Raw genomic sequence first — 26,464 nt, 5'->3', positions numbered from 1 at the left:
GGATGGAGCGAGCTTTAATGGCACCCGCAAGTATGGCGACCAACCCTTCGAAGAAGAAGATGATCGATGATGATGGTTATGTACAGATGAAGACGAAGGTCGCATGTTGTGCTTTGAGCGATGATGATGGATATGTACAGATGAAGACGAAGGTCGCATGTTGTGCTTACACTTTCTCCCCTCGCGTACGAAAGCGACCGGCCCGGGCGCAGGTTATAGCACAGTAGGGCGACGGGCGAAGGGTTTGAGGCGGGAAACATGAACAATCTCGGCACCTCGGCAACGACGATCATTAACAGGATGAACAGGGGCAACGCGATAGTTCACCGGGGACGTTTGTTCGAGTACAGTGTACGGACCAATATAACGGCTCAAAAATTTTTCACACAATCCCGGGGTACGCACTGGAGTCCACAGCAGTACCTCATCACCAGGGTGAAAAAATATGGCACGGTGGGAGAGATCATAGGTGTTTTTCCGGGAGGCTTGGGAGGCGTCGGTATTCAGGCGGGCAATGGCACGGCAGTAGGTAAGACGAGAAGTAAACTGTTCGTGAGAGAGTCTGGAAGAGGTTGAGGGGGCGGAGAAGAAAGACGCTTCGAGGGTGAAGGTAGGTTGACGTCCATACACAAGGAAGAATGGGGAGAAGTTGGTGGTTCTTTGCACGGCACTATTGTATGCAAAGGTAACGAAGGGAAGCATGGTGTCCCAGTTGGTGTGGTCGGGCTGGATGTAGGTGGCTAGCATATCGGACAGCGTGCGATGAAAGCGCTCTGTGAGCCCATTGGTCTGAGGGTGATACGCTGAAGAGGTTTTGTGCACGGTTCTGGAGGCGTGAAGAACTTCGGCAAGGATGCTGGAGAGGAAGGACTTGCCGCGGTCACTAATAAGGACACGAGGAGCTCCATGGCGCAGAAGGATGGCGTTCAGGAAGAAGTGGGCGATCTCTGAAGCAGAGCCGGAAGGAACAGGGGCCGTTTCAGCGTATCTAGTTAAGTGGTCGATGGCAGTGACGATCCAACGGTTGCCCGTTGGTGTTAATGGTAAGGGACCGTAGAGGTCAATCCCAACGACTTCAAAAGGGGAGAAAGGACAGGGGAGAGGCTGTAGAAGGCCCGCAGGGGCAGACGTGCTCCGTTTACGACGTTGGCAAGAGATGCAAGACGCAATATATTTTCCAACAGCGGTTGAGAGGCCAGGCCAAAAGAAACGGCGCTTGATGCGGTCATAAGTTTTCTGAAAGCCTAAGTGGCCAGCCGGGGGATCATCATGAAAGGCCTGCAAAACTTCTCGGCGAAGAGAACGGGGTACGACAGGCACCCATGAGTCACCAAAGGGGCTGTAATTGCGCCAAAGAAGGATGTTGTCGACTAGCTTGAAAGAGTTAAGTTGGCGACGTAGGCGGGCATTCGGTGGCCGCGTAGCACCGCTCAGACGGTCGATAAGAGTCCGGCAGTAAGGGTCGGCCCGCTGCGCTGAGGCGAGATCGCCAAGACTGGGAGCTGGCATCAAGTCATTGGGTGCGGCGGTCAAGGTTGAAATAGCCGTCGAAGGGGTAGTTTGGCAGTTTGAGGATGCGGAGGACACGGGTTGCGGATGCGGAGGTTGGGTTTGGGCGAGGGGACAACGAGAGAGCGCATCGGCGTCCTGGTGTTTCTTGCCCGATTTATAGGTGACGGTAAAGTCATATTCCTGGAGACGGAGAATCCAGCGGCCGAGGCGGCCGGACAAGTTTTTCTGCGAGGACAACCAGCACAGGGCATGATGGTCAGTGACAACTGTGAACTGGCGGCCGTACAAATAAGGGCGAAATTTCTGAATGGCCCAGACAACAGCGAGGCACTCTTGCTCAGTTATCGTGTAGTTCTGCTCCGCTGCAGTCAGTGTACGACTGGCGTAGGCGATGACTTGCTCGCACGAAGAGTGCTGCCGCTGCAGAAGAACTGCACCAATGCCGTGTCCACTGGCGTCCGTGTGTAAAATCGTTGGAGCATTGTCGTCGAAATGTGCCAGTATCGGATCAGATGTGAGAGCCTTCTTTAAGGTAGTAAAAGCGACCTCACAGGCCTCAGACCAAACAAAGGGCTGGGCAGCGCATAGGAGCTTATGCAAAGGGGCCGCAATAGAGGCAAAGTTGCGTATGAAGCGCCGGAAGTATGACGCTAGCCCCAGAAAACTGCGCAGGTCTTTGACGCGCGATGGGCGAGGAAAATGCAAAACTGCAGCCACTTTGTCGGGATCAGGCTTTACACCCTTCTGGCTAACGACGTGACCGAGTACCTTGATAGAAGTGGAAGCAAAGCAACATTTCTTGGTGTTTAACTGTAGGCCGGCCTCAGAAAGTGCGCTTAATACTTCATCGAGACGAACAAGGTGTTCAGAAAAAGTCGAAGAAAAAATGACTATGTCGTCGAGGTAGCATAGGCACGTTTTCCACTTCAGGCCTCGGAGAACGGTGTCAATCATGCGCTCGAACGTGGCCGGAGCATTGCATAGGCCGAACGGCATAACGTTGAATTCGTATAATCCGTCGGGGGTGGCGAAAGCAGTTTTTTCCTTGTCGGCCTCATGCATAGGTATTTGCCAGTATCCGGATCTTAGGTCGAGACTAGAGAAAAATTGTGCACCTTGGAGACAGTCGAGGGCGTCATCAATCCGAGGCAGCGGATAAACATCTTTCCTAGTGATCTTGTTAAGGGCGCGATAGTCAACACAAAAGCGTACTGAGCCATCCTTCTTTTGAACCAGCACAACAGGCGAAGACCAAGGACTCGAAGAAGGGCGTATGATGTGGCGCTTGAGCATGTCGGCTACGTTATCTTGAATAACCTTGCGTTCACTAGAAGACACACGATACGGGCGACGGCGAATGATGCCCGAACCATCTGTGTAGATGCGATGCTTAGCTGCCGTGGTTTGGCTCAAGGTTGTTGCCTGGGTATCGAAGGAAGTGGCATGCTTGGTCAAGACGGCAAGCAATTCATCTTTTTGAGTCGGGGTGAGACCGGGGCTGATAGCAGCGGAAATAGATGCAGAGGCAGAGGCAGGGGTCGAAAGAGCGAAGCTTGATGTGGCAGAGGAAAGAACGGCCACAGGTTGAGTGGTATCCACAGAAGCGATGGCTGTGCCGTGACGCAGAAGAATGGGTTCCGGCGTAGTGTTGAAGGCAGTCAGTAGTGAAGACCCATTGGTGAAGCGGAGCAGGGACGCGACGAGAAAGATGCCCCTTGAGAGAAGACGGGGGCTTGGTGTGACGAAAACGTCCCCAGCGTTGACGTGGGCAGAAGCAACAGAGAGGACATCTTCGCAGCCGGGGTAAAGTACATGATCAGTGGTGGTAACCAGATGATGAGAAGGCAGGATAGAAACGGCGGAAAGGTCGGATTCAGAAGCTTGTAGAGTAGGGGGACAGCAGGTAATTACAGCTTGCACAGAGTGGAGGAAGTCCCAGCCGAGGATGAGGTGATAAGCACAGGAGGGAAGCACAGCAAAAACTATGTAGTGCAGGATGCCGTCGATAGTGACTCGTGCCGTACACAATCCGGAAGGACGCATAGATTCATCATTGGCAGCACGGAGAGAAGGACCACTGTAAGGGGTGCGCACCTTGCGAAGACGAGAACATAAATCAGAACTAATTACAGAAATGGCGGCGCCCGTATCGATCAATGCTTCTACTACAGTGCCTTCAATGTCAACAGTTAAAATGTTCGATGGCTGTGCAGGAGGAATTGAGAGGGCGGCGTGCGGTGCAGTTTTACCTCCGGAAACTGCACAATTTAGTTTTCCGTGTGGCCAGTTGTCTGGGAGGATGGTGGACGTAGAGGCGACGACGAGCGGCGGAAAGGCGATGGGGAGCGGCGGCGCGACGGCCTGTCGGTCGAGGAGCGGTCCGGAGAGGTAGAGGGATAGGAGGGACGATAATTGGTATGGTCAGCAAACGGTGGGCGGTAAGCGTACGACGAGTGCGGAGCGTCTTGGGAGAAGTCCCCGTACGATGGGCGACGAGGAGGACTGGAGGCAAACGCCGGACGGTAAGCAGGCGACGAGTACGTAGCTCCGTTGCGAAAGTCTAGGTACCACTCGCGCTCGTCGCGTTGACGCCGACGGCACACACGGGCAACATGCCCGCGAATTCCGCAGTAGTGACACACCGGCCTACGTGCAGGCGGACTCCAAACAGGACACATAGCGGGGCTCGGGGACACAGAGACCGGAGTTTGCTGGACGGGCTGTGGATGCGACGGGTAAACAGCAGCAGGAGGCGTCGCAGCAACCTGGGCATAGGTAGGCACAAAACGCGGTACAGGTGGTTCCGCAGCCAAGGGGCGAGTGACCGAAGCGAGCTCGTCTTTGATGAGATCACGCAAAGGCGAGGACGACGGGGCTGGAGGCGGGTGGGAATCAACTGGCGGTAAGGTGGAGCCGTGCAGTTCCTCCCGGATAATTGAGCGAATGAGGGAGCGTAAGTCCACGTCGGGTGAAACTGGGGTGTCCCAGGTGTCTTTTAATCGAAGCGACTGAAGGTCGTCAAGACGAAGGCAAGTTGTTCGGATGTCTTGGACTGACGTTGGATTCTGAGCAGCAAGCGTGTTGAAGGCAAATGACCCAAGCCCTTTCAGAAGATGACGTACCCGATCGTTCTCTGACATAGCGCTGTTGACACGTCGACACAGGGCAAGCACGTCTTCAATGTAGGATGTGTAGGACTCACCGGGTAGCTGAACGCGCGTATCTAGCTTTTTTTTGTAGACGGCGGGGCTTGCACCAGATGTGCCAAAGATTTGTCGTATCTGTGCCGAGAAGTGAGCCCAGTCCGGGATGGCATCTTTGTGGTTGACGAACCAAGTCTTGGCCACGGCAGTGAGGTAGAACGACACGTTTACAAGTTTCATCGCTGAGTCCCAACGATTATAGGCACTGACCTGGTTATATTGGTCGAGCCAGTCCTCGACATCGTCCCCACGAAGACCAGCAAAAATGGGAGGCTCGCGCTGGAGTGTAGTGATGGTCCAAGTGGGGTGTCCAGAAGATTGGGAAGAACCGGGTTGGCTCATCATTGCTGGCTCCAGACGGTTCGAATCGAGAGGAAGAAGAACGGGGGGCCCATCGGGAGTACGAGTGGTGTTGTCGCGGACGGTATCCATCGGTGCGGATGGTACAAGCAGGTGGCGACCGGAACGTAGCTGCAGTCTGGCGGCGGAGAGGACGCAGGGATCGAGAGCACACTCCACCACTTGTGAGACGGGAGACAGAGCGCAGGATGGAGCGAGCTTTAATGGCACCCGCAAGTATGGCGACCAACCCTTCGAAGAAGAAGATGATCGATGATGATGGTTATGTACAGATGAAGACGAAGGTCGCATGTTGTGCTTTGAGCGATGATGATGGATATGTACAGATGAAGACGAAGGTCGCATGTTGTGCTTACAGTACATTATTTCTGGTTGAACTGCACAGTAGGCATTTTCAAGATCATCTAATAAAAAAAGTAAGAGTGCATTGAAGCTTTGTCACACTTATTGAAGCTGCGTCAACTCTCTGCAAAAATGGCCATCAGAAATAGACGGATTCGAACTGCATGCAGGGCCGACATAACGATCAGGTGTGGAACCTTCAGCTGCTGGTATTATTTGCAGTTGCGTTGTTGCGCAGCTGTTGCTTTTAAGTGGTGACTACATGGACACCTTCTAGGCGTACGCACTGCGTTTTTCAATATCACCCCAATATCACCCCACATTGCTCTTAATTAGCGAACGTCATGCCGAGAAGAGTGGCTGCAGGATCTGCGGTCAGCTTAAGCTCCTCCTTCTGAGAGACATTCCGTGTACCAAACATTCTGATCGAATAGAATATCGGATGCTTCAAAACTTGACCGAGTATTTGAAATCGTCTAATATTCGCACAGGCTTATTCGAGATATAAAAAATGGCAATAGACAAGCTTATCTGCAACCTAGAACCAAGGATACACTGTACGCTTCTTCAGCTTCTTCAGTGACACGCTTCTTCACCACTACAGCTGGATGGTCGAGTTGGTGATACATGGTTAGGTAACAGCACTGCCAGCCACCAGAAGCCCACGGCGAAAGGAAATTCAGAGACACAGTGGGAAGGCGATCATCAGTGTTTTAAAGCGAAATGTACAACCAATACTGCTATCGCATCACATCATATAATTGATTGCCTGTGCGTTGTTTTTAGTGCAAAAGCACTTCTAGCCGCACTCGCCGGGTTTCAGCTGTGTGTCTGTGTGAAGCCTCTGAGGAGCAAGTGTGACTGGCTCACTAGGTCAGTGGACACCTCAATTGTGCTTTGATTAGACAGTGTTGTCCACCTACAAAGTAAGGTGGTTATGAGTATTCCCTTAACTCAAAACCAGTGGAAGGTGTAGGCTGCGTTGATCTTTAGGAAAGGTGCAGAACTGGATCCCTGGGTCACTCCTTGAGGTACGTGGCAGTGGTGTCCACCTTGAAAAAAATGTGCTTTCATACACTTTGTGCTCAGCCATGCTAAGCTGCCAATTTTATTTTATTTTTGCTGCATGTGTCACTCCCAGTCAGCCTTCGAAGCAGTCTCAATTCCCTTACTCGCTTTGTGTTGTCACTGCTTTGCCTTCTTCCGAGGCGTCCTCTCCAAGATGCCTGTGGTTCCCAAACTTTGGGCTTCCACCACTCAGCCTCCTTGCATGCCACCTCTCTCAGGCGCTTCACTCTTGGCCGCCTTGTGTTTCCAGTTCTTCCCGAATGCCAAGTACCTGTCAATGTGTTTCAGGCACTACTGCATGCTCTCTGGCAGATTGACTTGAGATGTTTGGTGCCGGATGTCACTGTCACATGGCTCCATTTTGCCACATCCGGGCTTAGTCCTGGCTGCCACCTGGCGAGCACTTTTTCCTCCTCTGTGCTCTCTTTCTTTGTCCTAGTTTATAGAGCCAGACTTCTAACGCACCCGTGTTGTGGAAACTGCGCACACTTTTCTGAGCATTCCTTCGTTCTTCGCCCTTGGTGTGCAGTTGTCAAGCGGAAGACCATCTACGAGTACCACCAGGTGAGCAAGAAGAGCGACATCATCCGCAGCAACACGGCCATCGTGTTCACCGCACTGCCCAGTGAGTGTCCGCACCATTTTTGGGCTGGGTTGGAGACTGCAGAGAGTGTCGTTGCTCAGTTGGGAGCTAGCTATGAGGGGGAACGCGGCTTTCAGGAAAAAATTAATTGCATTTCTCGATGTATTTGCATGGATCTTTTTTTAGCATGCTAGAAATAATTTTATTACTACTCTGAACAAATTTCACTTTTATATCTCGAGAAAATTGTTTTATGATATACAGTAGACTCCCATTAAGACGAACTCTCTTAAGATGAACCCTCAGTTAAGATAAACAGTGGAGGTCGTTTGTTTGGTTTCCCATAGAATCAATGCAAAAAAAAAATCTGCTTAAGATGTACACTGCACACGTGCTAATCGGTTAAGATGAACTTTCAACGACCAATCACGCCCAAGCCATGCAGCATAAATGCTTATGTTGCAGTTATTTTTTTCCTAAAAGACCATTTCATTGCTTTGTTCACATATACGAAGTATTTGGACACACACTGCATGCTCAAACTTAATTTTTAGAACCACTCCTGATTAGATGAACTTCTGGTGAGATGAACAGTTTTCATGGTCCCTTGGAGTTTGTCTTAACGGGAGTCTACTATATTTATCCTCTGAATCTTGTGAAAAGGCTGCAAAGTTAAGGAAATGTGGCAGAAGGCTTGTTCAACGTTCGTTGCATTACAGTTGACATGCTACAGGTTAAGACGTTATTATCAGAATTTTTTTTTGCAAGGCAGAAATTCTGGTTTTGAATTTTTTGCGATGTAGTGTCTCTTGACATATCCGGAGTAAAAAGAAAGTTGCATACCAAAAATTTCCAATTCACAAATTTCAAAAACGAAGAATGTCTTGATCTGCACTATGTTCCTAGGAGTGCAACAAAACAAACGGTGCGAGAACAGACAAAACAGTCGAAGAAATCTGGTACGCAAGGTTACTGTCTGGTAAGGGAACCGTAATGGAGAAAAACACAGACTGTTCGGCCATTTTCCTGCAGTGCACACAGCCGCTGTGGTTCACGAAAAAAAATATTTAGGGTACTTCCAGGTTGATTTCAGGAGTGAAACTTCAGGGACATAAAGAATGAGGCATGCAAGCAGATACAAGAATTATCAGAAAATAAATTTCCTTGGGCCATTTTTTTGGATTTCAAAGCTGCACCCCCCCCCCCCCCCCCCCACTTTTTTCTAAGGGGCCAAAACAATGCACAAGGTCTTGAGGTTGTTTTTGATGGGATGCGCTTTGCATAAATGTGCTCGTCAGTATTAAAGCAGGAAAAAAAAATCCATGTTTCGTGTAAATCTTTGGCAGCCGCATGCCTCTGAACTTTAAACATGTCCACAGTTGTGCAGGGCTTGCTGCGGGGCTAATTCTAAAGTGTGATTAATTTCATGCGCGGTAAACTGCGTCATTCCTGCTGCTAGCTCCGTCACAGGAACGTGCCTTGCTTTTAGATTGAAACAACTCTTGGGTGACCGTGGGCTTCCTTGATTTTGGTGTTCTTGGCATTGCTCATGAAGAAGCATGAAAATGATTTTAAGAGCGTCAGCTCTTGCTCACCACGTTTTGAGATTTCGTGGGGTCTGCTACCACCCTGAGATTACAGCGCCATCTGCGGCAGCAACTAGAAAACAGCACATCTTTCATCTTATTGATATCAATTCTAGTAAACCAAAGAGCTAACGCTTGTTACTTCAACGTCTTCCAGACAGTGGCAGCCTTCTTTTGACAACCATTTGTGCTTTCGTGGTGATAAGCTCTGCGAGAACCCTCCATAGTGTAATGTGTGCCAGCGTTACACGCTGAGGACACAATGTGATGGAGCGGGATGGGCCAGACATTAGAGCATTGGGCATAGCTCCGTGTTGCCTTCAAGGACACAAGTGGTGCCCGCAAGAACTTTCCCACAGCTTTTTCTATGAGCTGCGCATAGCGCGCATTGACACAACACTGAGCAGGGATACTGCTTCTTATGCTGGTATGTCGTGACATGCTGGCAGAAAGCTTCCTGGCAGAAATGTCGACAGTAACTCTTGCGAAGTTTTCCTATAGTGGAACATTTCATGCATGCATCCGAAGGGAGTGTTTCATCCGTGTGGTAGTTGATTGTTGCGGGGCAAAAGAGAAAATGCTGTGTTGGTGTTAGCTGTATGCCGATGCCTTGAACCGCGTGGCAGCTCCTGTGACTGTGACCTCGCCATCCTTTCCCGTCCTCGCGCAGCTTGCCTGAGCTTGAAGACTTGCGTCGAGTGCCGTTCGGCGCAGCTGTCGTTCAGCTGCTCGTGGTGCGATGCGGTGCAGCGCTGCTCCAGTGGTGTTGACCGGCATCGCCAGAGCTGGCTCGAGAACCAGTGCGACCTTGAGGTGGGCACTGATTCATTCTCTTGCGGCATCCGGAGTCTGCTGAGCTGCACTCTGATGTGCAAACTGCGTCCAGCTGCGATAGTAGGCGGAATCTTCTCAACATTCTCTGCTGTAACTGCGTGAAGAAGTGCTTAAAGAAAACCCCGGGGGTTACGAAGAAAGATGAATTGAGAAAGAGGAAATTTTGACCAAATTGTCCATTTTATTCGTGGCATCCCCCCTTTAAAGGGAGGCACTGGGTCTTAAGATGAAATTTTTTATTATTTGAGATATCATAGTTAAATTGGGTGTGTATGTCTTCCTCCTGTTTCCAAAAATATAATTTCAGTATATCTCAATTACAGTAATCCCTCGTTATAACGAAATCTCTTTACTCGAAATATCGCTTTATTCGAAATTTCTTCCGGTCCCGACCCAAACGCATGCATTTTAAGCCGCATTACTCGAAGCGCACGAAGAGCTTGACCCGCTTAGAGCGAAGTGGCGAGCGGAGGCATCGCCGCCGCTGAGCGTAGGCATCGCCGCCGTGGCGGCGACCCTTTGCGCATGCAGTGCGAAATTAATACCGCCGACGAATTAAACTCATGCAGGCATAGAACAGGCCACAAAAGTACCAAACCCACGATCGATGACCTGCCTTGTAACCGGCACCAAGAGAGTGTCGAGTGTCCCCTGCTCAGCGGGGCCAAATTCCATGGTGCAGCGCACCCGAACCGTTAATCTCGGTCGGAAGCGCATTCCTGGTGTTCCCCGTGACAGAATTCGCACGAAAAAAATTGGCAGTGGCTTAGCTCCGGTGAAGCCTGGATATACAAGCGAAAAGCTGCATTTATGCTTTGTTTGACGTCATGGCTGTCGCAGTTCGCGCACAAGGCACTGGGAGCACCACGGTAGCGGTGTAGATTTTGAGCCAACTCCCTCGCTACCACTTCTGGGTCTTCTTTTCTTCCTTCCATGGCGGATGTCTGCGTCTCTTCTACGGCCGCCGCCGCCGCTCACACGTGCGTTCTCGCAACGCCTTGCCAAAGAACCTTCTCTTGGGACCGCGGCGAGACCGCGCAGCAGCGGCAAGGGGTAAACCGGTGGCGAGGAGGAGAAGTGGCGATGGAGCGCGCGCCGCGGCACGCGGCCTCTTTTATGTCCGCCGCCGCCGCTCGGGCGTTATCACAACGCCTTGCGATAACGCTATAAGAACGCGATAAGAACCGCTAGCAACGGCTAAGGGTAAACCGGTGGCGAGGAGGGGGAAGGGCGCACCGCTGCGGCGCCCACGGGTGGCCCCCGTGAAGCGCGGTGTTGACGAGCCTAGTGAAGCTTTTCGCTTCAATAAAGTTTTCCTCGCGCTTTGCGATACCAGAAAACCGCGGTGTCTTGAATGCGGAAAAGTGGCCGGTCATGCTCGATTCGCGCCATTCGACTAGACAAACGGTCTAAATGCGCGTTAGGGTCACTGAATTTTGTTGTTACGGCAGGAACACGTCTGCGAAAAGCGAGCGCGATTCAACGCGGCGCGAGGTTGCAAACGGCGCCGCGTTGAATCGCGAGGTTGCGAACGGCGCCGCAGCGTCCGATCGCAGCGTGCCGCTTGCGTCCAACCTGCTAGATGTCAACGACGGGCCGCCCGCGGCAAACGCGATGACGGGAAGCGGGAGCCAACGCGAGCGCGGAGAGCGGCAGCGTCATGATGACACAGGGCGCGCTCCTTTGAGCCGGGGCCGGTCTCGACGCGCTCGCTCGCTCGCGCACGTCGAGACCGGCCGTGGCCTGCCGGCCTGTCGATCAGCCTGGATCCCGTCTGGATCACAAAAATGAGCTAAAGCTTGTTCTTGATATAGATACTAAACTCTGGCATAAGCAATTTGAAAACTGTATCATCTTTGAGGATCGCTGACCAATACTAAGTTGCTGGTAGAACAAATGTGCTACGAGTGCTCCGAGGAGGCACAGAGACCGGCCTTGAGCCATTGCCTAGCAACCGCTGCAGCTGGCGGACGCCGCGCAGCGTCCGCCAGCTGCAGCGGTTGCTAGGCAACGGCTCAAGGTCATCCGCCAGCTTCCTCGCAGTTGTGGCGCAATTAAACCTCGACTGTTTTAGCTTTTTTTTGAGCGGTCGCTTATATCGAATTATCGCTTATAACGAATTTTTTCGCTGTCCCGCTGACTTCATTATAACGAGGGATTACTGTAGTTCCCATATTATAGGAAAATAACAGAAGCCTAATTAGATAATTTTCTATTGGCCGTTATGACAATTTCTGTCAATATTTTTTGGTTCCAGTCGAAATGAAGCTGTAACCAAATGCCTGCCATGCAGAGCTATGCTATTTATATTGTTATTGAGATATATCATCCTAAAAAAAGGTTCAGTTTTGCCAAGCACCATATTGTGATATATAATTAGGTGGCATTATTGCTCACAAAATTTGAGATGTTCAGCTCAGCCATAAAACAATAGCATAGCTCCATATTTAGTTCTTTCTGTATTCAACAGTATAAGGGTAACTGAAATTGCACTGTAAAAACCTAAAAAAAAAAAACTTCTGTAAGCCTAGTCATGTTGGCAGAAAGACTTGGGAAATTGAGAAAATCGCATTTGAAGTGTGTGCATCAGCCACTCAGGGGTCGTTGTGGAGGCCTCAGGAAACGGTCGAATTTCAAGAGTATTTCAGAATAATGAGTAATGCCAGGATGTAGAGAAAGGCATCGGCTTTCGAACAGACCAAGATGTCGGCCATTGGGGACGCAGATGTGGGAAGCAACAGGTGTGAAGTTTAGCCGTATTTTGCTCCAAAATTGGCATTTCAGCGCTTCAGAGGCATGAAATGTATAGATTTTTTAGTAGTTGGAGATGGAATTAGATCTTGAAACTTTGTAGGTAGGTACATTCGCCATCAAAAGTAAATGGAAGGCGACTTTGTCAAAAAAATTTAATTTCTTTAACTCTAAAGTATAATGGTTCATGTTTGTTGGTGCACACTGCAATTCGCAAATCACAATTAGGCTGCACATATGTATTCAAGGACGCATGAATTGGGAGGGCAATGATTAAATTCTTCCGTTAATATTGCCTTCCATTTACTTTTGACGGCACCTGTACTTAGAATATTGACAAATCGAGATTTTTGCTCTTTTTTTTTTTTTACTATTTCAAGATCCACTTGTGAACTTAAAGGAGCTGTAGAAAAATTATGGTTCAAGTAACCTAACATGTGATTAATGTTGTTGGTTATCTTTGCAACATGCAAAGAGCAATTAAATTTTACTTATATATTTATAGCAGGAACCAGCTTCCAGGAAACAAAAATTGCTGTGCTTTGGGATGCATTGAGAAAAATGTTATTAATGCAGTGCTTGAAATGCTCCAGAGAAAGGCATCTTCAAATGTACTGCAGTTGATGGGTTGTGAATATGTCGGCTGGGAACCCAGCTTAGCTTACTCGAACACGCAGACCACAGGTAAGAATGCTAAAGAGTTGGTGTAAATAAACTTTTCTTTTTTCATATGTGTATGTGTTTCTGAGCGGAGACCTGGTTTGTGTTTGCCTCTCTGTGAACTGGCCGTAATAACCATTCTGGGGCAGCGCTTTTTGTTCCTTGTGTGCTCGTGTGTCTGGGAGTGGAGGAGGACATGTGTCGCCTTTTCTTGCGAACAGTGCAAAATGTTTTTTGAATCATGCAATTATTGTTTTCTTTGTTGGCTTAGTTCGCCCTACACTGGGTGCCTAAGCCTAGCTTCTCTTGGTAAAACTTCAGGGGGAATGTGGGGATCAGATTGCAAAAGTCATGAAAAAAAGTCGATTTTTGAAAAGTACAATTTTCGGCATCTCCAACACTGTTTCTATGTTGTACTGAAATATTTCACCCAAAAATAAACTTTTAAGCGCTCCAAATAAATATATTTGCTGGCATCTACACATAGACAGTGTGTGCTAGCTTAAAACTTTCAGGCTTGTTTTCTCTAAAGTTTGTTTTGAGCTTAAGGGGGGACACTGGTCTTGAAAAGAAAATTTTATTAATTTAGTCATAGTTATGAAATTTTCAGGGCACATGTATTTTTGTGCGCTGATTCTAGATATGTCATTTAATTTAATGTAAAACAATTCCTTGAGCACTTATGCACTTTTTATGCTAGTATTTTGCGGAGAGTTTTGAAGAAAATTTACTGTGGGAAACTCGTTGAAATGTATGCCATTGGGTTCTCTTGATACCAAGGAATACAATAAGGGTAAAATTATCATCCTGGCTCTCATAGAACTTGAGTAATAGGGTACTGGAGCTGCCACTTCAGAAACAGGAATACACACTTTCCTTCTCATTTCTGAAGCGACAACTTCAAAACTCTATAACTTAAGTTCTATGATAGGCAGTAAGACAATTTTACCCTTATTGTATTCCTTGGCGTCAGAGAGCCCAATGGCATACATTTCAAAGAGTTTCCCGCAGCAAATTTTCTTCAAAACTCTCCGCAAAATACTAGCATAAAATGTGCATAAGTGCTCAAGGAATTGTTTTACATGAAATTAAATCACATATTTAGAATCGGCACACATAAATGCATATTTCCTGAAGGTTTCGTAACTGTGACTTCATTCATAAAATTTTTTTTCTCAAGACCAGTGTCCCCCCTTAATACCTTGCTCGTGGAAAGCGTAGCACAGCAATGGGAGCATGAATTTTTACCCCATTTGTTTTGTTGTGTTCACTGAAATGTGGTCTGCGTTGAGACAGTCTCAGATTTACCATTTAGGCTCACATGTCTTTATTACATGGTAATCAGAGCATGATATATTCTAAACATAAAAGAAGGTGCATATTGTGTCCTTTAAAAATAAGAAGCAGAGAAATTTAAAAAATGAAGATAGTCTTGGTTTACACCACACTTCTTAGTAAATATTAAAAGCATTTACAGACCTGTAGCCTGTTTTTTTTTTTTTTTTGTCATGCTAGGCTTTCCACAAGACAAGCAACATGGGGACAACATATGAACAATGACAAAAGGAAACCTACTCGAGGTGTCTTTGTGAAACTTTGTATCTGATTGTTTGATGCTGATTTAAGCTAGTCTGCCAAATTTCATTGCTCTAAGTTGAAAAATAAAAAAGTTACCTTCGATCCCCTCATCCCCCCTTCGGTATATTTAAATGCATCCAAATATACCGTGTGTGCGTGCGTGCGTGTGTGCGTGTTGGAGGCACAGGTGATGCCTCCTTTTTTCTCGAAATGTTCGCTAGTCCTGTTCTTGTCCAGCTTGTAACGACACTGCATCTTTCTTGTTCCTCTTCTCTCTACCGCACATTGTTGTGTTGCCTGTCTTCTGGTCCCTCTGAAAAGGAGGGGACTTCGTTGCCTGTGGAGCTGTTTGTGACGCATGTGCTGGTTTCACTGCAGCAAAAGAAGGATGCCTCGCAGTGCAGCGCCATGCCGCCCACTGCATCGTCCCTGCCCCTGCCCGTTCCCACGGCTGCAGCAGCAAATGCCTCCAGCACCACCCCGGCCAATGGCTCCACTGACACCAGCAACGGTGAGCTTTGCTGCAGTGCCTCGCATAGAGTCTACCTTATAATTAGGGGTGGGACTTTTCCGTTTTCATCTTGTGAAAATTTGGAGGTTTTTTTTGTCTGCTTTTTATTTCAGAACACAAGTTTATAGTTTTTTACAGAGTTTTTTGGGTTTTTTTTTTTTCGGTAATTTAATGCAGCACTTCTCTGTGGCCAAAAGTCGCTTCAAGTCTATGTTGGTGTTTTGTCATTGTGAACAATTTATTTACCTAGTAAATAATTTAAATGGTAGTCCTTGGAGCTGTGCTTGTAGAAGCATTGCTGTCATCATTGATAATAATAATGATGCTTTATTGATCAGTATTTTTACAGGGTCATTTCCAACCCACTTAAGTAATTACAGTTGGCTTGTGAGCAACATTGGGCAGTCAAGCTAGGAACACTGCTTACAGAAAAAATAAAACAATCAAAATCAAAATGTATCTTCATGAAAAATAAACGAACAAACAGCCTTTAATGCAGTACAACTTACCTTTTTATAATGCTCATTATGTACACTCATACATATAGGACACTACAAAAATGCACTTATAAATGCGCTCATGCATTCTTACGCATTCAAACATACATACACACATTACAGCATTAAAAACAACATGATGTTCACATGGAACGCTAAATTGCCTCTTCATGTGTCAGTGCATGTGAGCCCACATAATATAAACTATTTGATTTCGGATCCATTTTTTCCACCGATGGGTGCAGAATTTTTTTCACCTGTTTAATGCTGTTTACTTTACTCTTAATCTTCAGCTTATCAAAACAGGAAGGAATGTAGAAGTCACGAGTTCTTTTCTCATAGCTTGAGAATGTGGGGAATGTTGAATTTCTCGACTGAGCGGAGGATTCGCACCTGAATATTCTTAGTTCTAAATGCTTTGGAAAAGTAATACAGCAGAACCCCACTATAGTAAACTCAGTTTCCGTGAAAATTGAGATATAGTAAAATGAAGGTGCGGTCCCATTTTGCTCTCCATAGATGACTGTCCTTTTTTTTTTTCGATTATAGTGAAGATTTTTTTTTTTTTTTTGAACAAACAGATATAGTAAAGAGCATCAGGCCCTGGCGATGTACTTTCCGCGTAATGATGACACCGAGGCACACGCGAAGTCTAGGATTGCCAAGCAAATAGATAGCGAAAGCGTTTTTTTGAGGTGGCTTCACCACTATGCTTGAGAGCCACGAGGAGAAGTCAACTTTTTGAAGACCTTGGGGCCATGAGGCAAAGCGAGCGGCGTGCACGGAAAAAGTAAAGCTGGCTGTGTACGCAGAAGAAAGAGGATGGCGCGAGTAACTGAGAAAGGAAGGCCAGTAAAACTGCAGTGAGGGCTGGAAAAGGGAAGAAAAGGGCGTGGGTTCGTAGCACAGCAGCGCGAAGCACGGGAAGGCAGCAGCAAGAAGCCGAGGCATTGCAACACTGTGTATAAGTGGTTTTGCTGCGCTTGATAGTGTCGCACACATTTCTTAACTGCTGCCTCTTAAATGTTGCTGAGGCCACAGAAGATGATGCCACGGTCGGTCAAAGCTTTGGTTCCCACATGCAATCAAACTTGCTTTATTTTTGTAGCCACGTTGTATTCGTGTAAATGCGGTACTTCCACATGGCATAAACGAACTCGAAAACGTGATAACATGTGTTAACTGGTAATAAATAATTATCATATAAATTGATGATAAGAGCAGGGTCTAAAGTATTTCTGAGTGTTTATTTTACCTGTACAGGCCAACATTGTGCTTAGTATGCAGGCAGAGAGCATAAGTCAGAGCCATGCCATCATCAACAACCGATGTGTTAAAGACCCTGATATAGTAAAGATTTTTGCTGGTTCGAACTGCTTTACTATAGATGGGTTCCTACTGTATTGACATGTTATATTGAACCAGCACTGTTCACGAACTTTGAGCATTAAAATTGGTTCATTATTGATTTCTTGCCTTGGAATTTAGTGCCGTATGCAAGGTGTGTTGCTATTCTGCGTAATAGTACTCGATTCAATATGTTCAGCTTATAAGCTGATGTGAAACCGTAAATTGTGAGACCATAGCGTTATAAAGAGATTACCCCACGCTTTTGTAGGCCATTTTTCCAAACGGAAGGATTGGATGCAGATATTAAGGTACATAACGAGACGTAATCGTTTTCAGCCTCCCCGATGTGCATTTTCCAAGATAGTTTGTCATCAAAATTAAGGCCAAGGTATTTTACGCTGTGTGAGAGACTCACTTGGGGGCAAGCACAAAATAGGCACTCACTGGAATGTAGTGGGTGCTCTGTTTGCGTTTCATTGACTTCTTTATACGAGCTGTGGTGGAAGCAGAGTAAGCTCGTTTTTATCTGCCAGGAAAGAGAAACTCAAGTTAAATGAGGTAAGCGATGGGCAAAAATGGAAGTGGAAGTTTACTTCCAAGTACTGGGTTGACATGTTATCATTACAAAGTGCAAAACAAAACAAAACAAAAAAAAACATAAATGTGACAACAGCAACAGAAGCGCGCTAGAAATCAGCGGAGATTATCAGCCCCCGGAGTGACAGCTCTTTTTGCAGTAGTGTTAGTGAAGGAGTGCTTATACATGCATTTCCCTATATGTTGTAGGCCTCGATATGTTGTAGGCCTCGATAATTTCCCTCGCAGTTTTTTCCCGATTTTTGGCAATGACCTTGGTTTCATGGTATAGCGGTACGCACTGTTTTTTTCTCTGTCTTTGCCCATTCACAATCCCGGCAATGAATGCCGAGGTGACCGGAAACTACTTTTGAGACTTTATAGCTGTGTTTATAACATCCCTCTGCCCTGTGGAGGGCAGTACGTTGGACAGACGGGACTACGTATCAATAAAAGGCTGAGCGAACACAGCTATAAAGTCTCAGAAGTAGTTTCCGGTCACCTCGGCATTCATTGCCGGGATTGTGAATGGGCAAAGACAGAGAAAAAACAGTGCGTACCGCTATATCGTGAAACCAAGGTCATTGCCAAAAACCGGGAAAAAACTGCGAGGGAAATTACCGAGGCCTACAACATATTCAAGCGGGGAAATGCATGTATAAGCACTCCTTCACTAACACTACTGCAAAAAGAGCTGTCACTCCTGGGGGCTGATAATCTCCGCTGATTTCTAGCACGCTTCTGTTGCTGTTGTCTCATTTATGGTTCTTTTGTTTGTTTTTTTTGTTTTTTTTGGCACTTTGTAAACCTTTCCCTCTCTGCCGACATCTATGTATTTATGTTATCATTAGGTCGTTGCGGTGGATTGAATGCGAGAGCAGGGCATCACGTGGTCTGCATGTTGAATCAAATTTACTTTAGAAATTGTGGGACTGCAGAAATTCTTAGAATTGTCCGGGATTTTGGGTTATCCAAGTTCGAAATATCGAGGTTTTACTGTACTTTTTCGTGATGCCCATGCACGGTTTCATGCCAGTGTCCCACGTCAGTTGATTAGCCTACTGACCCCACTAGCTGCTCTAGGCAGGGGGAGATATATAGTGAACGAACAGTGCTCAGCTGGTAGGCTGTGCGGAGTTGGTGCTCTCTGTGGGGCAAGCTGGGGGAGCAGTGCGTTAAATCGCACAACTGCACTTCTCATCTGACAGTACCATCATCACATTAGGCCCTTGGCTTTCCTACAACCAGTCAGCACACTGCTGGAGCTAGCTATGCCTCGCATGCCAAGAATACCTTTATTTAGTGAAAACCTCATTTGGAGTGCTTTTATTGCCTTTCCTTTTTTTTCCTTCAGCTTAAACAAAAAGTTCAAACCCTACTTATAATGGGCATTTAAGCCAGGAAGCCTGGTCTTTGAAAAAAAAAAGATTTTATAAAATGAAGTCGCAGTTGTGCACTCTTCGGGGTAAATGTTTTTTTGTGTGCTGACTGTGAATTTTGTGTAAAACAAGTCCTTGTGCTCTTATGCAATATGTTATGCAAGTATTTTGGAGAGAGCATTTAAGAAACTTTGCTGCAAGGAACTTGCTTAAATGCATGTCATTCCTTTTTCACGACGTCGGGAAATTCAGTAAGGGTAAATTTATAATTCTGGCTATCGTACAACTTGGGTTGTAGGATTTTTAATTTGCCACTCCAGAAACAGCAATAGAAACTTTTCCCATCTCTGAAGCGGTGACTTCAAAACCTCATAAATCAGCTTCTATGATGGGCAGGATGGTAGTTTTACCCTTACTGCGTTTATGGATGTGAAGAAAAACCAGTGACACGTATTTCAGCAAGTTCATTTTTAATGTTCTCTAAGAAGTAAAAAATTGCATACAAATTGTTAGTGCGCGAGGACTTGTTTATAGGCATGTGCGAATATGGGTTTTTTTTTTTTTTGGTTCGAAGCAACTATTGAGAATACTTTTGGCTCACAAAACAGGTTGAGCGCACATGAGGCCATTACGTGGGAAAAAAAAAAGAGAGAGAATGCATTGAAGCTTTGTCATGCTCATTGAAACTGTGTTGACTTTCTGAAAAAATGGCAAAGGTATGCTTAACCGAAACCACACGGAGCAAGAGTTCCAGACACATTATTCACTCGAGACTAATAGTTCTTAATTTCGAATACCCAATATTCGGACCGAATCGGACGTCGAATACTTTACTATTCGACTGAATATTCGAAATTATCGAATAGTCACATATGCTACTTGTTTTGCATGAAAAAAATGACATATTTGAAATCAGCACACAAAAATGCATGTTCCCTGAAAATTGCATAACTCCATTATTTAAAAATTCTTTCAAAGACCAGGGTCAACGCCCCTTAAGTTGCTGGTATCATGGCAGTGGATTGGCTTTCAAAATGGCTTGCATCATGCCTTATATCAGTGGTGATTGAGTAAGAAGAGAACTGCAGCTAGGTAACCATGCGAGCTAGTTGGTGTGGATGAAACGTGATGTAACCAGCAGTGAAAACAGGAACACAAGAAGTACACAGGGCAGCTCTGGACTAACAACTGATGTTTTATTGAGAGATGGCCTGCCAAGGTAACTACCAAACAATTCATGCATATCAGGCGGCCAAAGCACCCACATGGAATGTAACCTCAAATGCGCTCAGCCTTCAGCCAATGCGTAGGCAAAGAGAAAAAATTTTTTTTTCCTTTCTGCAAGTGCACACCCTTTTTTGGTAGCTTAAATTCTTTATTTTTAAAGGGACACTGAGGAGAAATTGAAGTTGACTTGCATCGACAGAATACCAGCTCCTGATTACCAAAACACCATTCATACTGACAGCAAAGCTCTTGTAACATAGAAAAGAGCAAGAACCAAAATATAGGTATCGCCGCCACAGGCCAAACTCGCAAGTACAAGCGTCATGACGTCATAGGACGAAATAGTGTTGCTAGAACCAATAGTTCTAGCAACACTAGGACACGAGAAGCCACGAATCACTGAGGCGCAGCAAATGCATGCGCAAATCTTCTTGACGTCGCCAGATGGCGCCACGTACCCGACAGCTACGCGTGCTCCTGCAGCGCCGGGACCAATCAGCGCCTGCATGCTCACAGCGATATGGTATGCTAAAGGTGTCTATTTGCAAGAACTTCGTTGACGACTTCGAGAACAGATCCATTGTAACGCTGGCAAAACGCCGGTGCAAACGTAAACGAAGTAACGGCCGCAATAGCCGATAGATGCCTTCAACGTGCGGCCGGCGGTAGCTTTCTTTTCGGCTGCTGCTGGGCCGCACTGCTGGCGGCCAGAAATCACGGAGTCTGCGTTACGTCATGGCACGTCATGTTTCACGTCACTTAGTCCTGTGTCGTCATAGGAGAATCCCAAGTTTGAATCAGAGCGGCGGGAAAAACTTTTTCAACTTCGAATCCAAATTTCTTAGAAATAAATGCATCTTTTGCTGCCGGCCAAGTGGCAACAAAGCCATGAAATGCCGAACTATCGGATTTTGCTATAAAAAAATATTGATAGAGCTCTCCTCAGTGTCCCTTTAAGCGACAGAGACTGCGCACTGATGCACGTGTCACTTCCTTGCAGCCTAATGTGAGAGGCTTCCAGTGTCTCTCTTTCATCTGTTTTTTCCTTTTCCTAGTACGGAAATCTTGTCGAAATCCAGGACGCAATTCCTACATTGTCGACAGTGACACGGATTCGACACATTTTGTTAGCATGCCCGGTCATTCAACCATCTGGTGGTCTGGCCCAGGAACGGAAATAGCATGACCAGACTGCAAGTGGGTCATCGAAATGAAGATACATTTCGATGTATCTTCATTGTGACCCTATCACCACCTCTAGTCCCTTTGGGGAAATGTCAAAACACCAGCTGAAAGTGACCTAAAGAGGTGTCTGGTGGTGTGCATACAGACCTGTAGGGGTCCACAAACATGGCCGTGAAAGAACGATCCAAAACTCGATGTAAAGGCATCAATGGCTTCTAATTCTGTTGCATTGGCAACGCATAATGTAATTAGGCGCTTCCCTGTGAATTTTCGTGCTGGGAGTACTGGGGCTGGGGCGCTTTGCATGTCAAGCCTTGGCATCTGTGGCGCCATCACTTACTGGCTTACAGTGGAATCAGGATCTGGCATTCTTGCATAGCATTCCAGGTCTTTGAATTAACCAAGCTGATGCAGGCTGCCAATTCAAGTTACCCAGAATTTCGAATTAACCAAGTTCGAATTATCAAGGTTGTACTGCACCAAGTTGTGGAGTCTGTATCTTACCGGTACCCACCTACGGGGCAGAAACGTGGAGGCTAACAAAGAAGGCTCAGCTTCAGTTAAGAACAACGCAGCGAGCCATGGAAAGAAAAATGATAGGTGTAACGTTAAGAGATCGGAAGCGAGCAGAGTGGGTGAGGGAACAAACGCGGGTTAAGGATATCTTAGTTGAAATCAAGAGGAAGAAATGAGCTTGGGCAGGGCATGTAATGCGAAGGCAAGATAACCGCTGGTCCTTAAGGGTAATGGAGTGCATTCCAAGAGAAGGCAAGTGTAGCAGGGGGCGGCAGAAAGTTAGGTGGGCGGATGAGATTAAGAAATTTGCGGGAATACGATGGCCACGGCTGGTGAAGGACAGGATTAATTGGAGGGACATGGGAGAGGCCTTTGCCCTGCAGTGGACGTAGTCAGGCTGATGATGATGATGTTCATGCCCCCAGTCTGCTCTTCAGTAAATCTCTTCCACAATGGGTCTCCAATCCAAACCCAACTTTGCAGCACTTGTCCTTGTTATCTGATGTTCCTCCTCTTGTGTCCCTGTTTCCACACACTGTGAGACCCAGTGCCGATCTTTTTTTGGCAGGAACGGCAGTCGTTCCGGAAGTGGTTCCCATCCATGGTAACGAAGTGCACGGCGATGCAGCGGCCCACAGTGCAGCTGGTGAGTGATGCGCTCCACTGATTTGGCAAATATTTCGAGGCTCCGACTTGGGAGTGCAGTGCAGGCAGAGCCTCAAGGTGTTTGGGGGGGAGCTTTCAGCAAAAATATTTTGATTTCTTGATGTATTTGCATGTACTTTTCTGAAGCATATTAGAAATAAGTTCATCACTACTCTCGTAAAATTTATCTGTTACATGTCCAGAAAATTGTTTTCTAATGTATATTTTTTGTGTGAACCTTGTGAAAAGACTGCAGAGTCTTCGTGGTGAGTGCCACAAAGGATGCTCTTAATTGTTTACTTGTATAGAGTTTGCTGTGTAGGAACTGATTTCGGGGTCTCTGAACAAGTGTGGTGCTAGACTTAGTAGACACCTTTATCATACCGTGTACCGTTTTACCACTGCCGTTACCGGGGTACCGGGAGCCCGCCCACCAGCCGTGAGTACACGCTGATTGGTTCCGACGCTGCGGGTGCGAGCACAGCTGCTGGGTATGCGCATTGGCTGCCCGCAGGCTCCCGGTACTCCGGTACCGGTAACAGTAACACGGTATGCTAAAGTTGTCTGGTGTCTTTTCATTCTGTGAGGCAGGGATTGATCGCAAGGCAGTCGAGCCACACATAAAAATCTTTTGGGCCGCCCACTTATCCGTGTCGTGACCTCTGGTAGACTTGGCCAGGGCCACACAAGGCTGTCTGCTGGCTGGGCCTCCAGAAGAGAAGTGCTTCAGGTTCCCCCCCCCCCCCCCCCCCCCCCCCCCCCCTTCCCTCGTGCCAGCAGCCGTGCCCTCGGAGGGTGGCAATGGTGGCTCCTCCTCCCATGCCGTCAGCTCGGGCACGGTGGTGGCTGTCATCATGATCCTGGTGCTGGTGGTTGCCGTCGGGGTGTGGCTGCTCTACGCCTACCGCAACCCCCAGACACCCGCTGGCCAGCTCCTCATCAAGGTGGGCTTCTCAGGAAACATCACAAATGGAAACGGGGTCTCAGACACTGCATGTTTGTTTAGAAATCTGAGTCCACAGCCTCTGTGGGATGTCTGCTTGTGTACGAGGGTCTTAAGACTGGCCTTTTTATTCATGGCTACAATCTGATGAAATTTTGCACACGGATGAATTTTTCTCTTCTGATTCCAGAAGTGTAGTCATAATTGAGCTGGTGATCTTATATCAAAAGTTATCTTCAATTCTGGAGTGCAGTTAGGTAATTTCTAACGCAGCTTTAATGAACTTTCTCACTGCAGTTTGTTCCTTAGTCTTGCACCTAACATTGCACCAGTGCACGGTGGCTAGCAGCATACTTTCGTCGTCACGCCTTGGCCTATGCGGCAGCCAGCGGCTGGCTTTAACGAATCCTGCGCGAATACATTGCTGCGTCGTGCAACATAGCATAGTTTCGTTTTCACACCTTTGGCTGTGCTACATCTGCAGACTCCCACGGGGAATGCTGTGCTTTGTTGTGCCAACGTGCTTTTGTTTTCACGCCTTTGACTGTGCTGTGCCCGTCGTCACACGGTGATACTTTTCGTCTTCATGGTTTGCTGTACGCACTGGCCCTGAAGTCCAGCGCAAAACGCCATGTGCTATGCGAACATACTTTCGTTTTCTCGCCTTCGATAACACTATGAGCGCACCCGTGCACGCCGGATGTACTTTCGTCTTCACGCCTTTGTGTGTGTGCTAGCTCTATGGAGTGCCACTTGAAACGCTGTGCGGTGTCATGCGGCGTACTTTCGTTTTCATGCATTGGGTTGCATGCGCTCACCTCAACATCGCGATGGAGACGTGGGAACAGCCTCAACCGAGTTCCGCGCCTGGCCGGAAGCACAAGATGTGCGATTTGGAACTTTTTTGAAAGAGGTTCCCAATCTGAAGCAGTCTGCCTGTCATACGAAAACACGCTGAAGACGCCAATGGCAACGACCACCACTCTCGTTAACCATTTGAAATGGCACAAAAAGTTGTGTGCGGAGTTTCAAGCTGATGTTAAAGCACAGGTCAAACAAGTGTCTGCGATGTGTTGAGAAGAAAAATGATGTTGCTAGAATCGAAATGGTAGGCCTTGGACATAAAGATTGCCAGAATGATAGCACTCAACTTGCAGGCGTATGCGATTGTCGAAGTTCAGGCAGGGTTTCAAGGACCTGTTGAATGAGGCAGTTCCCAGAAATCGCCCACCATCAAGAAGAACAAGGCTGGGTCGTACACTGGTGCCCAAGTTGTACAATTACACTTGGGGGGTGGGTTTGTCTGGAGCTGCACAAAGCATTTGAGGATGGCATGGCGTCGCATTCACCTCTGACACATCAAGAGCAAATGAAAGCTACGTCATCCTGCCGTGCCACTTCCTGGACCCTCTGCTCTAGCTGGCGCAGAACAACCTGAGCACCCGTCACCCTCCGGGAAAGCACACAGCAACTTGAATTGCTCCAATTCTTGAAGGTCTTGCTGCTGAGTGGAACATTCAAGAGAACAGTTCTCTAATTTATGTGGCGACTGACAATGCGCACAATACCAGTGCAGTCACACATGCTCTTTCTTGGTTCGAAAGAACTTGTTTTGCCCATACCTTGCAGCTGGTTATCAACGATGCCACGGAAATGACTCGAGGCCTTTCTGTGCTTTGTAAGAAAGCAAGAGACATTGTTGGGCATTACATCACAGCCCAAAGGCACATGACAGACTAAATTGTTGCGACAAAAAACTAAACAAGCCGCTTTGTGTTGTACAAAATGTTAAACGAGGTGGAATAGCGAAGTTGCAATGTTTTCCAGGCTTCTGGAGTTGAGAGAGGCAATAACCCTAGATATTGCATCTGAAGATGAACACATTGAAAGCCTTTCAGCGACAGATGGAAGTAAATGAATGAGTATGCTGCTACTTTGAAACTGCTTGAAGAAGGAACAACTACAGCTGGAGCTGATTGCTGCTGCCCAACACTCTCGGCTCTCATAACCATCCTCTACTGCTTGCTCGCGCATCTAAGCAATGTTGTGACTCAGCAGTTCGCAACGTCTATATTTTCTGCTAATCTAGCTAAATGCCTGAAGACAAGGCTTCCCACCTACAAACTTGACCACCCTGCAAACTTGGCAATGTTCTTGGACCCGCATTTCAAGCAGGTGGTGTACCAGGCGCTTGTTCCTGTGTATTCTTTCTTTCGTCCCCGTTTGTTCGCGTTGTTTTTTGCATAATGTACCAGAAGATGGAACAGTGAGTAACTGGCTCAAGAACTTGGTACCGTATAGTGCGGAATATAGGTTGAGATTTTTTCCGAAAAATATTACCAAAAGGTCGCCCCTCGACTTATATACCGGCCTTTGGCACAAACTGAATAGTCATCTGGCAACATGTGTGAGCCACGGACATTTTGGCATCCGCATCGTTACCGCTTCCATGTTGACGATTCTTTCCTTCCTCTTTGTCAACCGATGCGGCTAAACGTTGACGGGGGTAATCGTTCTTGGCGTTGTAACGTATTAATTTCGCGACAGCCTGCAAAATGAGTACCGGTACTCGACGTCAGCTCACCGCGGCGTTTAAAAAAAAAAGTTATCGAATTCGCCGAAGAGTATGGGAACATGTCTGCCCAGTGACACTTTGGCGTCTCGGAGAAGAGCGTCCGGTACTGGCGAGCGCAGAAAATCGAGCTGTCTGCCTGCAACGCGCAGAAGACATCCTTTCGCGGGCGTCGCGCTGTGCACCCTGAGCTCGAAGACAAGGTGGCGGACTTCGTCAGCGAGCATCGTGCCAGATCCTTGCCGGTGATAGCAGAGCTTATCCGCATCAAAGCTATCGAGCTCGCCCGTGAATCCGGACTGTCCCAGGAGCAATTCAAGGGCTCCATTTACTGGGTTCGTCGCTTCATGCGACGCAAAGGATTTGCACTTCGCCGGCGCACATCAATCTGCCAGAAGCTTCCAGAGGCACACGAGGACAAGCTGGTCGAATTCCAGCGGTATGTTATCCGTCTCCGGCAGCAGCATGGCTACTTGCTGGGACAGATCGGCAACGCCGATGAAACGCCGGTGTGGTTCGACATGCCGTCGTCCACCACAGTGTGCGAAAGTGGCGCGAAGGAAGTTAAGCTTCTTTCGACACGGAA

General features: G+C 47.3%; 1 protein-coding gene across 2 annotated transcripts in view; it reads left to right on the top strand.

The window, feature by feature from the left end:
• Positions 1–26,464, top strand: part of l(1)G0289 (plexin domain containing lethal (1) G0289) — a 73,839-nt gene that overhangs the window by 35,709 nt on the left and 11,666 nt on the right. The window contains exons 9-13 of one of the 2 annotated variants that reach the window (XM_089546502.1): positions 7,015–7,110; positions 9,325–9,467; positions 14,856–14,988; positions 22,287–22,364; positions 23,144–23,307. In XM_089546502.1, the coding sequence (XP_089402628.1) occupies positions 7,015–7,110; positions 9,325–9,467; positions 14,856–14,988; positions 22,287–22,364; positions 23,144–23,307 (614 nt within the window). Of the gene's footprint in view, positions 1–7,014; positions 7,111–9,324; positions 9,468–14,855; positions 14,989–22,286; positions 22,365–23,140; positions 23,308–26,464 lie in introns of both variants that reach the window. The other variant, XM_089546501.1, reaches the window with a different exon arrangement.

Source organism: Amblyomma mixtum, chromosome 5, assembly GCF_055824585.1.
Source record: "Amblyomma mixtum isolate Tamu chromosome 5, ASM5582458v1, whole genome shotgun sequence".
Lineage (NCBI taxonomy): Eukaryota > Metazoa > Arthropoda > Arachnida > Ixodida > Ixodidae > Amblyomma > Amblyomma mixtum.
The sequence above is the reverse complement of the archived record's forward strand: the minus strand, read 5'-3'. Positions and strand labels throughout refer to the sequence as shown.